This window comes from Bos indicus, chromosome 18, assembly GCF_029378745.1.
Source record: "Bos indicus isolate NIAB-ARS_2022 breed Sahiwal x Tharparkar chromosome 18, NIAB-ARS_B.indTharparkar_mat_pri_1.0, whole genome shotgun sequence".
Taxonomy (NCBI): domain Eukaryota; kingdom Metazoa; phylum Chordata; class Mammalia; order Artiodactyla; family Bovidae; genus Bos; species Bos indicus.
The window spans coordinates 30,301,129-30,325,417 of NC_091777.1; the positions used below are offsets into that span (position 1 = coordinate 30,301,129).

At 40.1% G+C, this 24,289-nt stretch overlaps 1 protein-coding gene across 1 annotated transcript in view; it reads right to left on the reverse strand.

The window, feature by feature from the left end:
• CDH8 (cadherin 8) overlaps positions 1 to 24,289 on the reverse strand; it is a 409,933-nt gene that overhangs the window by 380,079 nt on the left and 5,565 nt on the right. Inside the window, exon 2 of the mRNA XM_070770688.1 lies at positions 14,213 to 14,663. Within this exon, the coding sequence (XP_070626789.1) occupies positions 14,213 to 14,464 (252 nt within the window). The 5' untranslated portion in view covers positions 14,465 to 14,663. The remainder of the gene's footprint in view (positions 1 to 14,212; positions 14,664 to 24,289) is intronic.

Sequence of the window (24,289 nt, forward strand, 5' to 3'; positions counted from 1 at the left end):
AGCCTACCAGGCTCCTCTGTCCATGGGATTTTCAAGGCAAGAGTACTGGAGTGGGGTGCCATCGCCTTCTCTGAGTGAAAACCACTTAGCAGACCCCAAATCCTCTCCATTTGGCTTTTCTTCACACACTAGCCTCCTATCTCCACCACCCTACTTTCTCTCCCTCTCTCAATCTTCATCCTCACCAAGTCTCAGTTTTCTTCCTCATGGTTTTGGATTCTCTATTTCTGTGACAGTCACTCACTGTCTATGAGTATATGCTTTCTGTTTGTAGGCTCCTCTCTTATGTTGCAACAGTTATGTAACTTTCTGTCTATAATTGAGGCTTTCTCTCTTACTGTCCATTTGCTGCTTGGTCCTGTTCTTTGCATCTCTTTGACCCTGTCTAATCACCTCATTCTGTGTGTGTCTGTACTTATGTGTTAAGGGCAAGTGTGCTCAGTGTTTCTTGTTTGGTCTTTTCACTGCAACTTGTATCTTTTCTTCCACTCGTGAGATGAAGGAAAAACTAGGAACACTGAAATGCATTCCCAATAGTTTTGTTTGGATATGGAATTTGGTTTCAGCTATTAAAAAAAAAAAAAACTGAGATGTTTACAGCATGAATCTAAGGCAGAGGAGAAGATGAGGACAACAGAAACTGTAATCAATAGGACCAACCACTGCAAAAGTCTAATGATTCCTGAAAAGACTTCACAAGGCTGATTACAAATGTCCCTGCAAAGTCAGGGTCATAGTCAGAGCATGAGCCCTGCCAAAGTAACACTGCTCTAAGAGGAAAAATAATAGGACAGTGCACACGCCTGAACACACACACACACACACACACACACACACACACACACACATACAAAAGGCAAACTGCAATGAGAAATTCATTTATACTTTCGGATTCCCAGAACCACATAAAAAATAAAAGCAAAGAAAACTCCACTATAAATAAACCTGCCACATTCTAAATAAAGCCTTTGACTGGCTGGGGAGTCTGGCTTTGTTTGGAGGAGTTACAGGATTTGGTCATTTTTAATAGCCATGTTTGCTCTTTCAGCAAATTACTTTTCCTCACAGAATCTGCTAAAGGCATGAGGGGGTTATTCTCAGTGGTCAAAGTGCACCCGTACCAAAGGACATGACCAGAAGTGTCCAGAGGAAGGTCACTGTGGTAAGAGCTAGCAAGGAAGAGATGAAACGAGAAGCACATGTTCATTTGGAAAAAGATTCTTGGAGCTGCAAAAGGCAAATGGAGAGAGGGGAGGTCACTGAAGAGAGCTAAGTAAACCATAGATTCCACCCTTAGATCCTCTGTAGTGCTGTCCACCAGTTCAGTTTCCAAGTGCAGAGGGAATTGTTACTATTCAGCACAATTAGTTCAAGCAACTGGGAGGTACAATTCTTCTGTCTTCTTTTAGCTCCTGTCTATGTATGCAAGATTTTCTTTTCTATTCCACTCAACTATTCTATGCTTCTTTCTACTGTTCTGGTGATTCTCAGTTCAAACACACACACATAAAATTGCCCAGTTGTGGCAAAGCTTCCAGTGAACTAACTTAATGATACAGCTCTGGAGTACTTAAGAACTTTGCCCAACTCAGAAAATAGCTAGAATCATTTCACCATAGTCACCTAACCAATCAGAACTCACTTCAGTTCCAATGTCCCAATTGTCTTACCTGCAAAATGGAAACAACAACATCTTTAAAGATATTTAATGCACAAAGTAAGAGGTCTTAAAGGCTCAATAAAATTATTCTTCTCCTCCTCCTCTTACTCCATCATTTTTCTCCTATTTTATCATCATGATCACCTTAAATGTGTATCTGTAAATGATAGAGCCAAAAAAACAGATACTGGGCTGGCCCCCTACATTTGGAGAAAACCCCACAAATTGCTTTGTACATGGTACCATCCCTGCCTAGGCCCAGACTGAGGCAGTTTCTCTCTCCATAAAGGAAATAAAACAGAGGTACCACATGCATTAGCCTCAAGGATATTTTTTTCCTTTTCTCAAGGGGTTTGTATTCACTCCTGTCTCTTACTTCCAATGCATAGAGAGATATTTGCAAAGAAAAAGGTGTAGCGGCTTTGCAATTGAATAGAAATCTCTAAATGTCTATTTATATCCTACTAAATGTTTTAAACAGGCTTCCCAGATGGCTCAGTGGTAAAGAACCCACCTGCCAATGCAAGAGACATGGGTTTGATCCCTCAGTCAGGAAGATCCCCTGGAGAAAGAGATGGCAACCCACTCCAGTGGGGAATTTTTTTTTTTTAATTGGAGGCTAATTACTTTACAATATTGTGGTGGTTTTTGCCATATGTTCACATGAGAGAATACCACTGAAACATGTATTATCATATGTGAAACAGATCACCAGTCCAGGTTCGATGTATGAGGCAGGGTACTCAGGGCTGGTGCACTGGGATGACCCTGAGAGATGGGATGGGGAGAGAGGTGGAAGGGAGGGTCAGGATGGGGAATACATGAACTCCCATGGCAGATTCAGTGGGGAAATTCTTGCCTGGGAAATCCATGGGCAGTGGAGCCTAGCAGGCTAGAGTCTGCAGAGTCACAAAACAGTCAGGCACTACTTAGCGACTAAACAACAAACAACAAACATTTTACATCTAGTCTTGAGATGCTACCTTGATTAACCCCAGAGAGCCTCACTTTTCTCATCTGCCAATTGTGGTGGCAGCCTAGCACATTGAGCCCCTCCTCTATGAGGTTCAAATGTGACAATGTGTTTCCAAGATTACAGAAACAAGTTATAAGATCACCACGCCTAGGTTTGATTCCTGGCTTTATCACTTGTACACTATTTGTGTAACTTGGTAAACTCTAATGCAAATGACTCTTCTCTTCAGTGAATCTCTCCAGGTCTGGACATGGGAATAATGGTAGCTTCATCAGGGGGTTGCCATGAGGCCTGAACGAGAAAACTTCATAAAATTGAGTCGCTCATTCGTGTCCGACTCTTTGCGACCCCGTGGACTGTAGCCTACCAGGTTCCTCCATCCATGGGATTCTCCACGCAAGAATACTGGAGTGGGTTGCCATTTCCTTCTCCAGGGGATCTTCCCGACCCAGGGATCGAACCCAGGTCTCCCACATTGCAGGCAGATGCTTTAACCTCTGAGCCACCAGGGAAGCCCCATAAAGTGTCTACCACACAGTAAACATTTAATAGAATAAAGATGCCTCTGGCCAATGTCATCAAGTTCACAATCTCAACTATACATTTAAGGAAAAAAAAAATCTATGCAACACAGCCAGATTATTTTAAGATTAGAGAGAATAGAGATAGGTATTCAGTAATTTATTCCCTGCTGTTCCCCCAATATTCCTCAGCCCTTCTGGTTCATTTGGATTCCACTATTGTGTCCCATGGAAGCCCAGTGACATCTGATACTCTTGCAGATGTCAGAGCACATCTACCATTGTGGTAAACAGACGCAGGAGAAAAAAGAAGTCAACACATCTGAGCAGGAGAAAGTTCCTGTTAACTAATCCAGCTTGGTGGAATCGGGGAGTTCCACAGGCAGTAACCTCCTCTTCTGTCAGCTGTAGTACAGTGGAGTCCCATCTGCAAACTGATGTTACAGCCTGCTGTGCAACATCTACCACACAAGATTGAGGCTTCTACCCACAACCTTGCCTGGAACTCTTGCCAATACAACCTCCAAGACTTTTCTTTGATTGAGTTGTATTCAAAACGTACTCTGTCTACAGACAGCAAAAACCACGACTTGCACTGTCCCTGGATTGATTGATTTATGATGGATTGATTTCTTCAAAAACAAGTTTTCATTTTAATGCTTTCTTGGGTGTATGAGTTCCCCAGGGTTTATTGTGAAAATGCAGATTCTGATTCAGTAAGAATGAAATTCTATATTTCGAAGGAGCTCTCAGGTGAAGATGCTGCTGTTGATCAGCAGACCCTCACTTTGACTAAGCAGAATGGAGTATGCTTTAGTTTTCCTCCTAGTTATGATGTCTAAAAAGAATTCTAAATGCTTTGAAATGTGAGTGAGGCAGCTGGTGCTTATGAGAAAGCATATCCCTACTTTAACAAACTAGTCAGATCTTTGAATATTGACAGCAGTGTCATATTAATATATTTCGAAATATTCAAGGACTTGGTTAGGAACAGGAATATACATAATCAAATTATGCCAAGGAGTGAGTGTGTATATGTGTGTGTGTGTGTTGTTGTTGTTCAGTCACTCAGTTGTGCCCAACTCTGCAACCCATGGACTGCAGCATGCTGGGCTTCCCTGTCCACTATCTCCCAGAGTTTGCTCAGACTCATGTCTATTGAGTTGGTGATGTCATCCAACCATCTCATCTTCTGTTGTCCCCTTCTCCTCCTGCCTTTAATCTTTCCCAGCATCAGGGGCTTTCCTATGAGTAGGCCGTTCGCATCAGGTGGCCAAAGTGTTGGAGCTTCAGTTTCAGCATCAGTCCTTCCAATGAATATTCAGGGTTGATTTCCTTTAGGATAGACTGGTTTGATCTCATTGTAGTCCAAGGGACTCTCAAGAGTCTTCTCCAGCACCACAGTTTGAAAGCATCTAATCTCTGGCACTCAGCCTTCTCTGAGGTCCAATTCTCACAACCAGATCTGACTACTGGAAAAACTATAGCTTTGACTGTACAGACCTTTGTTGGCAAAGTGATGTCTCTGCTTAATACACTGACTAGGTTTGTCATAGCTTTTCTTCCAAGGAGCAAGTGTCTTTTAATTTCATGGCTGCGGTCACCATCAACAGTGATTTTGGAGCCCCCAAATATAAAGTCTCTCACTGTTTCCATTGTTTCCCCCTCTATTTGCCATGAAGTGACAGGACCGATGCCATGATCTTAGTTTTTTTAATGTTGAGTTTTAAGCCAGCTTTTTCACTCTCCTCTTTCACCTTCATCAAGAGGCTCTTTAGATCCTCTTCACTTTCTGCCATAAGGGTGGTGTCATTTACATATGTGAGGTTATTGATATTTTCCCCAAAAATCTTGATTATAGCTCGTGCTTCATCCAGCCAAGCATTTCACATGAACATACACATGTAAGGGGTGAATTTAAGTTAACTATAATGGAAATAATATATGCAGATAAAAAATGCTGAAATGCTAAAGAAATTGCTATGTAGAAAACATGTCTGGCCAAGCCAAATGAGATCCTGTAAATCCTATAAAACTCTTATTTTTCTTAAATAATCTAGTATCATAAATAACATTTCTAGGCTATTCTCTTTTATTGAAAGGTTACAAGCAACATGAAGGCTGACTGCATTACTTAAAGACTCCAAAGGTAGTTCCCACCTTCGAGGTCAAATGCAAAATCTTCATAAGATAGTTTCCCATTTGAAGGCCAAATCCAAAATCTTCATTTTTCATTAATATGTGGTCTGTTCCAGGGAAATGAAACTTATTTAACATGCATTCAGCAGGACAGCAGGGCTGTGACTGTTCTTTCTCTCTTTATCGTTTCATAAAAATGATTAAATATTGCTGGCACTTTAATTTATTAATCGATGAGATTGAATTTCCAAGGGTTTAATAAGGTATGGTTTAGGGAAAAAAAAAAAGATTCTATTTACCAAATGAGTTTCACATTAAATCATGGTCCCCAAGAATTAACTATAAATAGATGGCATTGTTTTTTTTTAAAAACTGAGCAATATAACACTGTCGTTTGTTTTTCTCTCATTTTACTATGTTTTAAAATGTAATAATAGCTTACAAAATGAAATATAGGAAAATTAAAAAAAGAAAAAGATAATCCAACCACATGTACTGAAGAAAAAATGTTATAGTATATTGGTATATTTCCCTTTATTGATTTGTGGTACAGTTATTAATGGGGCTTCCCTGGTGATTCAGACAGTAAAGAATTCCCCTGCAATGTAAAGAGATCCAAGTTCAATCCCTGGGTTGGGAAGATCTCCTAGAGAAGGGAATGGCAATCCACTCCAGTATTCTTGCCTGGAGAATTCCATGGGCAGAAGAGCCTGGTGGACTATAGTCCAGGGGGTCGCAAAGAGTCAGACATGACTCAGTGACTAACATACTTATTAATATGAATTAATGTCAGGAATTTTGTTTTTAATAGGTTCAGTTCAGTTCAGTTCAGTCACTCAGTCGTGTCCGACTCTGCGACCCCATGAATTGCAGCACACCAGGCTTCCCTGTCCATCACCAACTCCCGGAGTTCACCCAAACTCTTGTCCATCAAGTCAGTGATGTCATCCAGCCATCTCATCCTCTGTCGTCCCCTTTCCTCCTACCCCCAATCCCTCCCAGCATCAGAGTCTTTTCCAATGAGTCAACTCTTCGCATGAGGTGGCCAAAGTACTGGAGCTTCAGCTTTAGCATCAGTCCTTCCAAGGAGCACCCAGGACTGATCTCCTTCAGAATGGACTGGTTGGATCTCCTTGCAGTCCAAGGGACTCTCAAGAGTCTTCTCCAACACCACAGTTCAAAAGCATCAATTCTTTGGTGCTCAGCTTTCTTCACAGTCCAAATTTCACATCCATACATGACCACTGGAAAAACCATAGCCTTGACTAGATGGACCTTTGTTGGCAAAGTAATGTCTCTGCTTTTGAATATGCTATCTAGGTTACATGATTATTATTACTCATTAAATAGAATCATAGATTTGTGATTTTTATAATCATGCTGTTTTCAATTAGGCAAGTTTTTATATCAGAAACAATGGGTGGTGATTATAGATACAATTAGGATTCTCCTTACAATAGGTTTTAAGATCCAAAGTATTGACTTTGTATGAAAACTATTAAATATGGTTGATCAGACTGAGAGGTACACAGAAATTGACTTTTTTGCTAATGTTTGATTATATTATTTTATGTACCCATAATAATAATAGCTATGTATCAGATATTATTAATTAATATTATAATTATTTTAATTTAATATAATGATTAATATCTTATTATTATATATGTATTAGATATATATTAGATATCCTGTTCTATTAGATACAGGTACTCTATTCATATCACACATATATTTTAAATTATATTCTCTACACATTTTACATCTTGCTTCTGATATTTACTCAGTTGCAATTATGTTCCCATGTCCTACATTTTAACCATTTTGGGGTGATTCATACTACTCTGCTGTGTAAATACACAAGGAAAGCCTTCCCAATTGTGCAGCCTCTACATCTGCCAATTCTTCTCTCTGAGCTTTGGCCCTACATTAGTGGTAGGTATCCGTTCTCTGTTTGCTTTCTTTTTTTTTTTCCACATTGACTGCCTCGATGCCATTTATTCATAAAATAGGGTTACTTAATCTGGCTTTTTCAGCCATAAACATAGACTTACTAGTATTTTGCTTCAAGTGGGAAAAGTATGTGTCTCAATGAGGAAACTCTTAAAAGAGGACCAATAAAATGTATAAGACTCTTCTTCTAAGAAGTCTGCATGAATTTATTTTTCAAGACATCTACAGAGACAAGCAGATTGTACACACTCTTACCTGGCCCCTTGGTAAGGAACACAGATACAATTTGCTGGGCCCAAGAGAGGCTGTGTGACTTTTCCCTCCAGCTACTTTTATAGCAGAAGTGGAAAAAAAAGAAAAGAAAACATAGTGAAAGTCTAGGGGCTACCAAGAGAAAGAATTAGGAGATGACTTGGGATTTTACTCATGTAGAAAGTCAGCTAATAGACTGTGCACATATGTGTATGCATGTATATGTGTGTGTATGTGTGTGTGTTGAGGGTTTCTGCTAACACACATGACTAATACTACTCCAGTTTTTTATATCAGCACCAAAAGATTTCCAACAGCCCTGGGATGCCTGTCATTTGTAAGTCGGGACATTGGGCAAAAGGCAGACAACCCTTGTTGTTTGGCCAGATTGAGATGTGCAATGCTGACTGCATTCCTGCCAAATTACTGGTGCACAAGGTTCTATCTGAGTAGGCGGGAGCCTCACAAAACTGACAGTGAATTGTTCTCGCAAGGCCGAAGATACAATTTGGCTGCGGCTGCGCAACCCAGTGCTCTTAACATGCAAACAGCCAGCAAAAATAATGGCATGTCAAGTGCAATTTTCTCACCAGCTGCTGACACGGTAAACTGTAATACAGTGTAATTATTTGGCATCCCATGACCTTCATACTAAGCACCACCCAAACGATTTCCAAGTTATGGTGAAGAGGGAAGGTTAGAAGGTCAATTTTAAAGACAGAAAATGAGTCAGTGCCTTGGAGGGAGAGAATTATAAATAGACGTGGCATCACCAATGGGAGTTCTATCCAAATAAGGAGTTGCTCAGAAATCCAGGTAGGAGGGGAAAAGAGAGGAAAGAGAGCTGAGGAGTTTATGTAAGAAAGAAGATTTAGGAGAGATCTCTGACCACCTGGAAAGCAAACTGTATTTTTTTCCCCCAAAATAAAGCAGTCTGAGGAACAGTGGATCACAGAATAAGAGCTCAAGGAACTTGGGCCAAAAATCAATAGATGTTGCACACATTTTTTATATTGCTTTCTTTTCCTGTTCCATTGGGGATTTGTAACTTAAATATAATTCCATAATCCACTATACAAATTACAAGTGAGGAAACTGAACCTGAGAAGTGTTGCATGGCTTTCTCTTCCAGCTCCTTTAGAGCAGATGGGGAAAAAGACAGAAGCCAGATCTCCAAGAGATTCTTGCTCATCTTTCTACCTAATTCCAAAGCTCTCAACACAAGCTCTCTGTCTTCCAGTTACCCAGACCCAGTCTCAGCTCCTTAAATGGCCTTGTGCATATACTATGTCTTCTGGGTCAATGTTGTCTTCTTCAGCTCTGCACCCTGGTTCACCTGGTTATGGGAACCTTTAGGGAAGCTTCCATCATCCCACCAAACAAAATAGCTTCCTCTGTATGGGCTTCCACACCAGAGTACTAACCTCAGTTTTAACCTGACATATGTTTTTGTGATTGTTTTCTAAACATCTGTCTCCCCATAGTAGCCCATTCTGATAGAGGACATGGATCTATGTTTGCTCAGGGTTAAGAATCCATAGACAAGAACACTTAGGAGATAGTAGCTGCTTGATAAATATTTGTGGAATGATCTGATCAATCACCCTCCTGACTCACAGGCAAGAGCTTTCAGGATGGCATCAAGCAGCCCAGCTTAAAGAATCCATGCACATTTCATCCCAAGGATGATATTTTTGTCTCAGTTATAAGACTTACGAAAAACTACCATGGGTTTTCCATCTTTCTTTTCTAAGACCAGAGCAAATAAGAATACAGGGTGAAGGGTGTACCACATTATTCTCTTCCAGAACTGGCAGAGAAAGTCAACACAGGAGGTTCTGGGCAGTATAGAAGTCAAAGTATTTATGTTTATACCAACAGGCTCTGAACTACCTTGCTCCACAGAGAGCTGGAGGCAGGAGTGGAGTCTGTTATTTGCTTTTCAGATATTCAGAAAGATTTTGGGTCTAGTTTGTGACATAAGTTTCTAGATGAATTGGAAGATAATGGAATTTCCAGGCTGCACTGCTTCATGCTACGGCTAAGGGGACAACCTCCAAAGAGAATAATCTGCAGTCTTCATAAAAAGACTTGTTTTAACAAATTTGTTGTTGTTGTTTTTTAGTTGCTAAGTTATTTCCAACCCTTTGCGACCTGACGAAGTGCACCCCGCCAGGCATGCATGGGATTTCCCAGACAAGAACACTGGAGTGGGTGGCCATTTCCTACTCTAGGGGATCTTCCTAACCCAGGGATCGAACCCATGGGTGGTAGGTGGATTCTTTACCACCAAGCCACCAAGGATTCTTATCACTATTACTATTTCAAAGAAAGACTTAAAATCAATGTCTAGAAACAATGTTTAAACTACCTAGCAAGTCCCTAAAATCCCAACAGGAGTGGATAACATGAAAGCAATGTATTGTCTCCTAATTGAAAAATACTATTGATATAAAAGCTGATCTATCTTATTTTATAAATTCCTCCATTTTTAGGTGAATTACTCATTCACTTATTCATGCAAAATATTTACGAGCTCTCCCCATATGCAGGCAGAGTTCCAGGATCTGGGGATATTTAGTAAAGAACAAAGAAGACAAAATCCCTTTCTTTGTAGAACTTACATTCTAGTAGGTGACAAATCAGAAGCAAGATAAAGTATGGTGATGTGAGATAGTGGTCTTCAGGAAGGAATAAAAATAAAGCATAGTCAAAGGGTTTGAAATATCAGAGATGGAACAGTTCTATTTTAGACAGAATGGGGCAGAGAGGGCTCTGTAAGAATACAAAATTCAACTTCTTTTTAATTCAATGGAACATATGCGGGCTTATGCTGCTTGTGATGAAGGGGACACTCAGTCATCCCACCCTATTCCCACGACGTTGCATAAACCTTTCCACCCGGGAGCGGCTCCTAACTTCCTACTCCAGCCCACGCCACTAAGCTAAATGACAGTTACCCTTCAAGACACATGGAAATATCAACCATCACCTTCATCCTAAGCAACCTGGGCTCATTGAAAGGGCCCCTCATTAGGCTCCCAGAGTCCTGTGCTCACCTAGTGATGTAGTTGTAGTTTCTTTGTCCTTCACTCCAACTACACACACACACACACACACACACACGAACACATTTAAGAATACAATCATGCCTACAATATGTACAGGCACTATGCATGCCTTATTTTAGTCATTCTTATCTACTTGTATTTACCTTATCTGGCTAGCCCTTGAGGAGCTTGGTTACTTTCCTAGGCTAAATATCCAGAAAGTGGCAAAGCCAATACTCAAACCTCTGCAGAGTCCAGCTCTAAGACTTAGTTTTTTCTCTGCATCCAGCTGCCTACCAATAGAATATAAACAGAAATGAAGGATGTGAGGGTGTATGTGAAACTCTGAAGAGCCAATCACTCAAACACTGACTCTGCCCTTGAGCTTGAACTCAGTCTGCCAAGCCCGAGGCTCCCACTATGGTGACTCGCAGGAGGGCCTTTTAAAGAGCAGGTATGCTCCTAAGTAACTACTGCTTCTCAGCCAGTTCCTGGGGAGAAGCTCAACAATGAAGCAGTTCAGAGTCAGATGTGGAAGAGCATTTAGACAGACGTGGAAGAGCGTTCACAGAGATAAAACGGTATAAAGCGCCGGTGGGCACCCCGATACGGATCATCCCCACACTCAGCTTGCCTCATCACCTGCAGCAGTCACCTGAAATGCATTTTTAGACTCTGCTACAACCTAAGTCCCTCAAAGGCTAAGCCATAATAACTCAGGAGCAATTTTCTTTAAGGGGAAATATACATGACTGGAAATGTTTGCAGGAAAAGTTCTTCAGAAAAGAGGATTAACTCAGACTGAACAGTCGTTTAGGAACTGGCCGTGTCCAGGATTACAGAGAGAGGAGTACATCAAGGATCAGAATCATCTTGGCCATTTCAAAATCTGAGGGTTCGGGACTTCCCTGGCAGTCCAGTGGTTGAGACTTTGTGCCTCTGATGCAGAGGGTGCAGGTTTGATCCCTGGTCAGGGAACTAAGATCCCACATGCTGTGCAACACCGCCAGAAAAAAAAAAAATCCTAGGATTTACTAGCAACATTTCTGTCCTTGAAAGAAGCATGAATTTCTCAAGTACTGCTGCTGCTGCTGCTAAGTCGCTTCAGTTGTATCTGACTCTGTGAGACCCCATAGATGGCAGCCCACCAGGCTCCTCTCTCCCTGGGATTCTCCAGGCAAGAACACTGGAGTGGGTTGCCATTTCCTTCTCCAATGCATGCATACATGCTAAGTCATCTCAGTTATGTCCGACTCTGTGTGACCCTATGAACAGCAGCCCACCAGGTTCCTCTGTCCACGGGATTCTCCAGACAAGAATACTGGAGTGGGTTGCCATTTCCTTCTCCTCTCATGTACTATTATGTCACAAAAGGATAGTAAACACTGCATTGTTTGCCTCTCTCTATGGCTACATTTAAACAACGGAGGTAAAATTAGTCATTAGATCCTGACTCCAAAACAAATCCCAATTTAATTACTTTTTATATTCAGGTAAAAATGGAAAGTTCTTCTGGGGATAGCAAGTTTGTTTGTTTATATTACGCAAGACAGCAACAGTGTGATAGACCTCCATAGAGTTAACTAACAGAAAACAGGCAGAAAATATCCATCAATTATGTATGTGTGCATGTATTGTATATCCAGAATTTCATATGGCATGAAAATGCCTTGTCAGAGGGCTGGATAAGAAGTCTGAATATCCAGAAAGTAAGAATTTAAGAACTCTGCATTCTATACTCAATAATTCTTAAGTGCAAATTATGGTTTAAAAACATGGTAACTAGTCACTAAAATGTAATCGGATCCAGTGGATAAAATTACGGCCTTGGGAATCCTCAACTTGGTTCAGATTCAGATCATTTACTAGTGCTACAATCTTGGTTTGCTTTATTAATCCAAGTCTCAATTTCTGCACTCACCAAAATAAAAGAGAGAGAGAGAGAGACAGATAATGTGGTCAAGAAGCCCCTGTGCAAAACCCACTGGGCCAGATGTTTTGCAAATGAGAACTTTTCACATTTAGAAACGTTTTAAGGTAGATAAACTGTATAGTAAGTAAAACCTTCAGCAGAGTCTGGGGCAGTAGCCTCTAATCAAACACATTAACATTTCTGCAGGGAAATATATGAAGTCACAGTAATGGGATGTGTTACGACTATAAATAGCCTCCAGTCAGTTCTGCTACCTGAGTGTGCATCAGGCATACAAAAAAATCATTTTTGTATTTTGACAAAGAAAGGAGCGTAGATGTGTTTTATTCATATATTGTTTGTATATGTGTATATATGCACACATAAACACATATATGTATACATGGTCGGGGGAGGGAGCTACTGTTAGAATCAATCAGGACTGTGCCCACAGAGTGCTTTAATAATAGTGCTCAATACAAAACAATATTGACCAGAATGCAAATTCCTTGAAGGCAGGGGTCGTTGGTTTGTTCATCAACAGGCCCCTATCCACCTAAAAATGTGTTTGCCTCAATAATAGGTGCTCTCCGAATGACTCCTGACACCACCTCCTCTGGATTCCCCTTGCCCAAGTGAAACTACATGAAGTGAAAAAGCATAATCCTTGGGGAGGCTCAACCTGCTTTGCAAGACAATGAGGTGCGAGCACAAATGGGATCAGAAGTTTCCAGTGAGACACCAAGTCCTGAAGCTCAATATTTAATTCTTTTTTTCTTTTTTAATCACTGCATTTGGGAAACGCACAGTATTGGCATGATTCACTTCTGAATCTGACTTATCAGGAAAATCAGTGCTTGGCAGGCTCATAATTGGAATTCTACCTACAATGATGGTATGTGCCCAAATTAACAGAAGTGTATGAATAATTCTGAGGAAAAAAACATGTATAGTCTTCAACAACCCACAGTGAGACTGTGTAAATCAGGCAGTGCCTATCGTCAGAACAAGGAACACCTGTCTAACTTGCCAACAGCAAAACAAATGTAAACCCAGTCTAACACATACATGCACACGCACGCGTGCAAACACACACACATCACCAAACCGAAACTTTGATTCTATCCATTTGATTCCACCTGCCAACGAATAAATCAATATCCTGTTGCAAAATCACTGAATGACCATAAGTACAAAGCACTGCTAAGCACCCACTCCAAGAATCGACCTTTCTCTATCCTAGGTTAATAACTGAAACAACAAATGAATAACAACAAAAAAGGAGAAAAGTCTACCTGCAATTGGAGATACACAGCCTCAGAATAAAATGGGACAAAATAACATCTTAGGAATCCAGGTGGTAGAAATTCAAACTGAGCAAAAATGCATACATCTTCCAAGTCCTGTAAGCTACAGAAGAGGTTTGGCATGCAGACTTTTTATACGAAGTGAGAATGAGAATGCTTATTTGTGTATGCATTACACAAGTGTTATTATAGCTATGATATAATAGATGGGGAGGGCGGGAGAGGTGGGGAGGATGAGCTTTCCAGAGAAAAGCAATTTGTCTACATTTAAATCTGTTACTGTGGGATTATTCATATTCCTAAAGAAACCAAGAGGTAAATGAACTAACCATCTGGCCAAAAGTACTTACAGCTAAGTGCAGCAACAACTGTGACAAGCCTAATGTTAAAGTTCTAGAGACCAGTAGGATCCCAAAATTGGGATCTTAAAAACGAAGCTTACCCGGCCAACAAGGATCGGTTCAGGTCCAGAAAACTCTTCCAGGACAAACATTTGATTCCAAACCCAGCCTCTTTTGGAACGATTCAAAATCCGCTGTTCTTCACTCAGCCTGTTTAGTTCCAATGGGGATCCACTCATTAGAACCGGAGACTGATTCATCGGAGCCGAGTAAATACAAGGGGGAAGAGTAATCCATAATATTATTAATGGAGTCCAGAGATCCAAGAGCATTTCCGCTAGCCGTTCTGGCATGGTCCCACCAGTTAAGCAAATCACCACGAAAATGAGACAATTACTTTTTTTGCCTCCGGTCTGCAGCCATCCAATTCATCATGCGGTGCTGAGCATTTACTTACAGCCCTGCCACCTGTTTACAGCACAGGAAACAGACATCATCTACGCAGTTTTTCTAAGACCACGATCCATGGGCTGTCCTTCTCATTGAAATTTCCTGCAAAAACAAGGAGGGAGAAAAATAATGATCCACTGCCAACAGGTTTTAAAACAAAATCACTGCTTTTCAAAAGCATGTGAATGAACATTTCCCACAGCCTTGAATTAAGAAAGTGGATCCATATAGATTGAGAATAAGTAGGCTCACAGGTCTTTTTATTCTTTAAGCTTTCAGATATATTCATATTAATTTTTGTTGGCTTCCCAGGTGGCGCAGTGGTGAAGAATCTGCCTGCCAGTGCAGGAGACACAAGAGACATGGGTTAGATATCTGGGGGGTGGGGGGAGGGGTGGGGGTGACCGCGGTCAGGAAATCCCCTGGGAGAGGAAATGGCAACCCACTCCAGTATCCTTACCTGGTTACTACCCTGGACAGAGGAGCCTGGTGGGCTACAGTCCATGGGGTAGCAAAGAGACACAACTGAGCACGCATGCATGTAAGACTGGACAGGACTTAGCAACTGAGCACCGCAGCGCAACACAATGTTAATTTCTGTTATCTGCTATTTATCAAAAACTGCTTCAAGTCCCTGAAATTTGCTTCTCCCTCCTTGTTTTTTTTTTCCTCCTTTCTCCCTTCCTTCTTCTTTCATGCTCCCTCCCTTTTCTCTCTCCATCACTTTCACTCTCTTTTTTTGCAGTCTTTGCTTGTAACGCAAGTGTGGGTGTTGCCAGTGTGGCCCTCCTGCATTCTTGTAGAGACTGCAAGTCTTTCTTCCTTCCTTCATGTCTTCCTGCTTTTCTTCCTTCTCTTTTCCGTCTCCTTCCCCACCCTCCAGTTTAAAGAGAAGTTCTAGTTCTCTTTGGGCTGTGCTATGTGAAGAAACTAGCTTCAATGGTTAATTAAAAAAAAAAAAAAATCTACAAATGAGAACAGGAAGGGAAATAGCCCCAGTTGTTACCGTCTTAGCTGCCACAGCCCATCAGAAGGGATTGTCCAGCTCAGCCTGCAGAATACAATTCTCTGCCAGGATGCTAATAATGAGTGAATAAAATTAGAATGCTCCCAGAGAGAAATTCTGTAACGTCCAGCATGTATGTTATAATCAGGACAGTGTCAAGGCTCCCATTCCAAATGTACAGTTGAACAGGAGATTTAAATTATGAAAAGCTCCTTTGGGAATGAAATATGGTAAAAATACAATTTTCAATTGAGGAGATTTCAGAAAGGGATGCGCAAAAAAAATCCCCATTACCTGAGGTGTCAAATACATTTTTTTGCTTACCTTCGGTGTGGCAAAACGTGTTTCTTCCCTCTCAAAAAAATTATTTTTAAAGAAATAATGTTCCCCACACATCCCAGAGAGAAGTCTAGCTGAATTAGATGAAATGGGAAAATAATTCCTCGGAACACCATGGGGAATAGTTTGGCTCAGGGAATTCATAATGGGGTAGGGAAACTTTCCCCTGTGTGTCCCTGGTTCCATTCTGGCTCAGAATGGGAAAGCAAGAAAGTCCTTAACATTGGCTTAGCTAGTGAGTGGTCTTAGCAAAGCCAGATGTAAGGGGCAGATTCAGATCCTGCTGCAAAGACAGGCAGGATCTTATCTAACAAGGTGGTGAATAGAATCGCCCTGCTTGTCACTTTTCTCCTGGGCTCAGCTCCACCACTGGGACTCTCTTTGTACCTCAAAAGAGGCTCCACCCTGATAGGGGCACAGGAGAACCCCTGCAAACAACAGTTGCAATGTAAACTGAAGGCAAGAAAAACTTTCAACAGGAAATAATTCAGAGCAAAGAGAGTCCAGAACAAGGCCCCAGCTTTCCCTAAAACTGCAGCACCAGCAGGGAGATCAGCCTTCCTGTATAGCAGATTTCCATGAAGACCTTGTCTCATCCCATCTCAGAACAGACCTTTCGAATTTAAAACAAAAGTTGAAAGATCTTGATAAAAAAAAATCCCTTCAATACCAACAGTTTTCTAAATGGTCATTCCACTTAAACAGCATTTAAACTTAAAATACTTAGCGTGAACAGCACACCCATCACGTGCCATGCAATCTCCTAAACATGGGGCAGGAACAGTGATGCAGGATTAGTGTGTTACTCCCCAGACTGTCTGTTTTACAGGCAGAAAATCCTGGGCTCGAATCCCAGCTCACCCGACTTGCTGTCTCTGTAATAATGGGAAGAACTACTTAAGTTCTCTGAGCTTCTGTTTTCTCTTCTGCAAAATGGCAATAAGAAGAATTCCTAATTTCCAAGCAGTAGGGTGATTCAGAAACAAGACTCAGATGAAGCACCCAGAACCTGGGAAGCACTTACTAAGCTGTGATGCTTGTTCTCCTGAGCCAGACTGAGGAAGTGGTCCTGACACCATCTCTGCCCTTGAAAAGCTTCAGTTAAAAAAAAGTCAAAGGAGCAAAGAGTTAATAAGCTGTGTGACCTCTGCAGGAAAGGTAAAGGTATGAGAGTTACAAAGGCAGTCAAGAATCCTCCCTAAGGTGGGATGTGGGTGGACGAGGGTGATGCTGGTGAGAGAAGGGCTGGACCATATTGGATGGAAGGGAATACTCATTTTAATCATGGAGGCTCAGCCTAAACACTTCTCAGGGGCAAGAAGACTTCTCTCCGAACATACCCTGCTTCATGCTGGGCCATACCTGAATGCTCGAGAGCCATGTAGACCATCCTCTGATGGCCTGAGTGCTATAGAGGGAGAACCATGAGATGGTTGTGTTTCCTCTAGCTCCAGCCAGCCTGGGGTTTGAATTCCAGCCAGAGAGACACCATTACCAGCTGCATAACTAGGGGTCAATTAAAAAAAAAACAAACTAGAATGCTATTTACCTAGCTGGTTTATTTTGAAGATTACAAGTGATAATTTTGGTAAAGTGATTAAGAATGCACAGTTATTTTTAAATTGTGCCAAATACTCTGCAAGTATTCTCTGGCATCTGCTCTGTTGTTAATGATTCTGGGATTAAAGCAGTTTAATCCCAATTTAAAGTCCTAATAGACACTTCCCTGATGGAAGCCACCAAGCAGATAGATTGCCACCAACCCACTCGGGATGGAATGTGACACAATTCCTCCCTGAACTCGTCAGAATCAGTAAAAAGTAAATAATAGGCCCTGAAACTGCTTTATACAATGGCATAGCTTCACTAGTTAGAATAAAGGGATTAATCAATCAAGAACATATGCATAGCCCCAAATAGTATCCATGAACACAAGATCTTGCAGTCAGATAAAACTTACTGTGCCTTTTAAGTTTTGTTACAAGGCACAGTACTTATAAGCCACAGTAAGTCTTATTCAAAACTGAGGTGCAGAGTAATGACATGACTTGCCCAAAGAACACCTCTAGTAAAGAGAAAACAGCTGTTTGAATCTAGGGAATCTAACTTTAGAATTCTTTCTTACCACAGTCCCTCCTCTTGTTATCTAAATATTTGATGAGCTTATACTGTGGGTCAGGCACGGAGGCAAGAGAAGCAAACATATCAGAATTCTTATCTTCAGGAAGCCAAGAGCCAAGGTAAAGACTAAGAAATGAATACTTGGAATATCCTATTAAGTCTGAGAAACGTTAGGGTAGTACAGAGTGATGGGTATGCCACTCGTCTTCACTGCCTTAAAGAAGGCTTCCTGGGGGAAGCATCATCTAACCCTCGAAAAGGAATAACCCAGAGGGGAGGGTAAGTACAAAGCGTCGTTTAAGTCAATCAATGAACAAGAACGAAACCATTCACTAAGACAGGATTTGTGAATGAATTAGTACCGAGGGTAGTTTTCAAATTATTTCTTGTCATATTATCTAATCCATGGCCATGGTATCCTCTTGCTACCCACCACGTCATTCTAATTATGGTCTCTAGACTACATGTCAAATTGACGTCCTCTTCTCTGCTAAAGCTTTGTGAAGAGAAGAGTGTGTTCAATTTAGAAAGCTCTAAGGCATAAAAATAAGTGCCATTCCACAATGATGGTATGCTCAGTCATGGCCAACTCTTGTGACCCTATGGACTGCAGCCCACCAGCCTCCTCTTTCCATGGGATTTTCCAGGGAAGAATACTAGAGTGGGTTGCCATTTCCTCCTCCAAGGAATCTTCCCAACCCAGGGATCAAACCTGCATCTCCTGAGTCTCTTGCACTGGCAGACAGGTTCTCTACCACTGAGCCACCTGGTGAGAGTATGGGAGACAGCAACTGGAAGCACAGTGAGATTGGTACTTTATATAATGTTTAATTTTCATTTAACTAAATATAGTCAGAGCCTGAGGTTGTGTCCCTCTTTGTCGAAAAGGAAGACAAGCAACAGTTAGAGGCAAGGGTGTGCAGTTAAATATTTACCAAGTGGCTATCTGAAAGAAAAAAAATCCCTGATTTTTTTATTTCCATGATATAAATACTTCCACCGTGACCAATTGCAAGTTTTCAATGTGATCACTAACCAGGTATGGCAATCGGCGAAAGTTTCTAAACCAGAAACAGCTCTGGTTTAGTCAAGTAAGAGATTCCTCCAGCATACCCCTAGGTGATGCTTCTCAAACTTTAATATGCATACAAATCCTGGAAGTTTTTCTAAAATGCAGATTCTGATCCAGTAAGTCTAGAGTGGGGCTTGCAACTCTGCATTTGTAATAACCTCATCTGTGAGGCAGGTGCTGTAGCTGGAGAAGCCTAGAGTTCGCAGGAATAAAACCACCTAACTCAGACCTCCTTCTTATGAAGGCTTGAAAGATTCAGTGGTGTGGTACAAAAGTTACTTCCTCCTCAGTGTCATTAAATGGCATGCCCATAAAATACTTCCTACCTGGGAATAGACATATATCAGACTTTGGGAAAACCAGCCATAGAATGTATGAATAAATGAGATTTTGCATGATGTCATAACTTTTATACTTAACCCACTCCATATGGGACACTGGAAAAACTGCTCCAATAAGCAGTGTGTTCCCACGCATGCTATTAGGGGGTGTTGAGACTTGACTTTCACTTCGGTGAAGTCTATTACTAGGAGAGAAATGGGATTCTCCTGTGATAATCAGAACTGTACTGTTTATATTCGGGGCTCTGCCATGGGCAGAGCTAATGTTGTCCTCTTAGATGATCAGAGAACAGCTTTATAGGAATTCTTGAGATGCAACCAAATGTCCTGTCACTGTTATCAGAATTAATAAACATTGTAATAGTAGCTGCATACACAAACTGCTTAACTCTACGCAAGGAAGAAGAAATTGAGTGAGGTTGTAAAGCTTGGGTAAAAAAAAAATCAATGTATTTTTAGATTTTCTAACCATAGTATGTATGTCTGGCCAAGCAATCCACTTTATTATAATGCTGCTGCATTGATTTACACCCCGAGAGTGAGATGAAGAGATTTTATAGTCCCTCTGGAATTCTTACAAAGAAGTAACTAGAATTCCCCCATTAAGAAGATGTTTTGTCTTAGGTAAGATACTTACAATCCTGCTTTTCGTTCACACTTACATTTTAGAGATAGCTTTAATTACAGCCTGGTCTGACCCCACTGAGTTCAACTTTTTTTTTTTTTTTTTTTTGAGGTTAAAAAAAAAAACTTTCAGATAAGTCATTATGCAAAAATATTACTGCACCATTGACTTGGTAAACAACAAAGATTGCAGTTTCCAACGATAAGCCACACTCTGAAGCCTAAAATAAAAATGGGCTTTTACCGACACTTCAGAATTCAATCCTGCAGATTATTGTGGTTGACAGGAAATTATGCTTTTATTATCCACTGGGCTTAGTGGCCACAATATTTCATGGAAGCAAAAATGACACACAAGACCAGAGAGTTTCTATTAAAAATGTTTCTGACCTTGAATTTAGAGCCATTAGCAGGCTGCTTCAAAACAGGTAAATGCACATTGAATTCAAAGTGGTGTTTCAGCAACACAGGGTACGCGATTCAGCCCGCGGCCCAGTGCGATTCATGCCAAGCCCTGGAGAACTAGAGACAAACAATACTTGTGTGTGTCCAGATATAAATAATGCAGGAGAATTACCTTTCTTAAAGCCTTCAGAATGCCCTGACCAAATTCCCTCGGCAGAAGAGAATTTAATTTTTTTTTTTCATTTACACACACACACACACACACACACACACACACACACACAGAGGATTATCTCTCCTCTCAACCACAACACTTCTGGACATCTTTCTTTGGCATCAAATCATACATTTATCCAACTGTCTATCCAAAAGCACATTATTTGCTTTGTTTTACCACCCAGAATAATAGCTGTCAAATCTACTCTACTTTTTGCTATTATTGACATGCTATTGTTTTTTTCTACTGGAAGCTTTAGTTTTCTTTAAGTTTGATAATTACTGGTTACCACGGCAAAGACAGATAGCTCCTCTTCCTTTCCCAAGATGGAGTCAGAACTCTGTCCTTCACGTAGAAGCTTTCCTGCTATAGACATCTCAGAACTGGGATAACAAAGACAGGAGGGTCAAGTTTCTTTTTCTAGTGTTTACAGGCTCAGAAATTTATTTAATGAACTTTCTTAGAATTATAAGGTTAGTTAAGATACTGAAGCTGAATCTATCCTGTTGGATCTTCTTCAGGCAGAACTGTCTAGAAACCACCTCAGAACGATGAATCTAAGACCCACACTTTCCTTGCCTATAAGAGTCATGCCAGGAAGTCATTTCTCAAGGGTAATCTAAATCCTTCCTTCTCCATTTAAAAGCCACATCCTTTGCTGTCTTTAAATCAACCTGCTCAAAGTTTAACAGCCAAAGACCTAATGAGGGAAAACAATTTGTGCTGGCCCTCCGCTGGGGGAGGTCATGGAGGAGCTGTGACCGCAGGTTCATCCATGAGCTGGACCCTGGCAATCAAAGGCTCCTTACCCCTCCCTGTCCTTGGAATGCATGTCCTGCCCACTGTGTCTGCATTAGCAGCCACTTCAAAGATGTAGCCTTGAGAGAGTTACGTGTTATTGAGATTATCTGGATGGTAAATGAGACTGAATGCTACAAACATCTCCGTGTAAATGAACTTTAAGATTCCAGCAAGCAGATGCAGAGATCTTGTGGTTGCCCAAATCAAGCCTCATATGTAGTGTCCATTCCCTTGTTTATTAAAACTGCCACCTACCAATCTGGAGTGGCTTGCCTCTTTCTTCCGTCTCTCCTGGAGCTCCAAGTATAAGGGTCGGCTTTGAATTTCACCCCCTACCCCCTCTGCAAACTCCAAGGTTGCAAACCAACATGCCTTTAAATCAGAGTAACCACTAGGAAATCAATCTTACCCTTAACAATCTTGTTAACACAACTGAACTGTGGGGGCACAGATGCTGAGAACCTTGACTCTGGAGTCAGAAGTTCTTTGAATCACAGTCCTATCATTCCTAAGATAAGTGACCTAGGCAAATTTATCTTAATAGTGGCAGATGAGGGAACTGACTTGAAGGATGGTGAAAAAAATTAAATGAGATAAGCTTTGTAAAAACCCTTTTGTCAATGTAACAATGATAGTTACAATTTATTGAATGTTTCACCTGCTTCACAAAGAACCTTGACGAATTTTTTAAAAACTATTTGATGTCAATTTCTTGCTGGATACATCAGTGGGGAAAATTTTGGTGCTCTGTGTAAACAGGTAATAAAATAACTTTTTCCAGCTTCTTTTTTTTTTTAATGTCATAAACCAAGAGGGATATAAGTAAAACAGCATTTCACAAATAGCTTTTCCTATCCACAGTTACTATACACTTAATGTCTTCAAATAATTTTATGAGGCCTCTAAAGGGTGGTATATTTTTAATTATTTAAGTACAGTTCATTTATAACATTGTGTTAATTTCTGCTGTACAGTAAAGTGATTCAGTTTTATATATATATATATATATATATATATATATATATATATGTATGTGTATATATATATTCTTTTTCATATTCTTTTCCATTATGGCTTATCATAGGATATTGAGTATATCTCCCTGTGTTATACAGTAGGACTAAAGGGTTATATTTTTAACTTTCCCCCACCCTGGGGTCATCCATGTCTCTCTTTTCCAAAGAAGACATGGCATTGCCCATCATCATTAATCTTAAAAGGGCAAAGGGTAAAGTGCAAAGGACAAAGTACAATTACACATCCACACCATAACTACTTACTTTCAAATTGTAACCACTCACTGAAACACTCTTCTCTCCTACAAGAAAAATTCCATTGCATGTCATAATCATCTAGTATATTCTCATGGGAATGGTTCAAGTGGGAAGCCCCTATTAATTCAAAGATGAAGACACAGTGACATCTAAACACTTCTCAGAAAGGAGTTGAGAAGATAATCTTAACTAGAGGTTGCATTTAGGTAGTGTCTTCTTCCAAAAAATATTTAGCAAATTCTTGATGTGTTTCAAGAAATTTTAGTATTATTGATGATGGTTAAAAATTAGAAGCTCTCCCTTCCTGCTTAAAGAATGTGGAAATAGCATTGTTGTATGGAAGAAACCAATACAACATTGTAAAGCAATTTTCCTCCAAATGAAAAGTAAATTAAAAAAAGAAATGTGGAAATGGTTAAAATCAGATATAACACATAACCAGGGCTACAGAGTCTACAATACTGAAACTGGAATGCAGCCAAATATCCCAGCCTAATAAGTCAGGATTCTGCCAATTAGATTATACTGTGCAGTAACCACCCTTACTTCCATTCTGTCATGTTTCAAAGACTTCATAGCTTAAAAACCACCCACAAGCACTGTTACCATGAACTCCACATGGACATAGATGATGGGTAGGTAAATGGATAGCAAGCAATCATTTGACAAAAATGATATTTAGATATCACTTTGAATGTATAGTTTCTGAAAATTACATTGCTTATACAGATTCTAAAATAAGTGTATCTCCTTCAGCTGTTATATTGTAGTGAAATTCAAAGATCAAGCCTGTTTCACTACTCCAATAAAAATAGATTTGAATTATTTTTTCATAATTCTGAGCATCCCCATTTTAAAGATGCCAATACTTGGGACACAGAGAAGTTAAATTCCATTTGTCAAGCTGAAACAGCAATGGCTAATAAAGAATGAAATGTGCTCTTGCAAATTTTACATTATATTTTGGAGATAAGGCTCCATAGATAAAAAAGAAAAGCATTCCTTAATGATATTCATATTATTCCCCATCTACTTATTTTATGTTATTTGTGTTACATCAGGAATCAACTAATCATATTTTATGCATGAATTCATTTAGAAAGAAACAATGCATGGAAAATATGGTCCCTACTGCTAATAGAATATGAATATAGTATAATAACATTTTCACTTAATGATATAGAAGAATTAAGAAGATTCCATTTAATATTTCTTTGAAGTGCATTCCATTTGCTTAAAATATCAGTAAGTACATCCATGAGGACTTTCTGATGGAACTTTTTTTTCCTGTGTATATTTGTGAGGGCCAGGTATCCTGCTGATTAAAATCAATATAGAGGAGTCTTCTAACAGACACGGAATTGCAATTCACATGAGGTTGATGTGAACTGTTCAAATATAATATATATTAAAAAATTAAAGAAGAGAGGGAGGGAGCAAAAGAAGGAAAGAAGAATTAGTTTCCTCGTTGGGTTTTTGTTTTGTTTTTTTTTTTTAATAAATTCTCCACAAGAGAAAGGTACAGGTA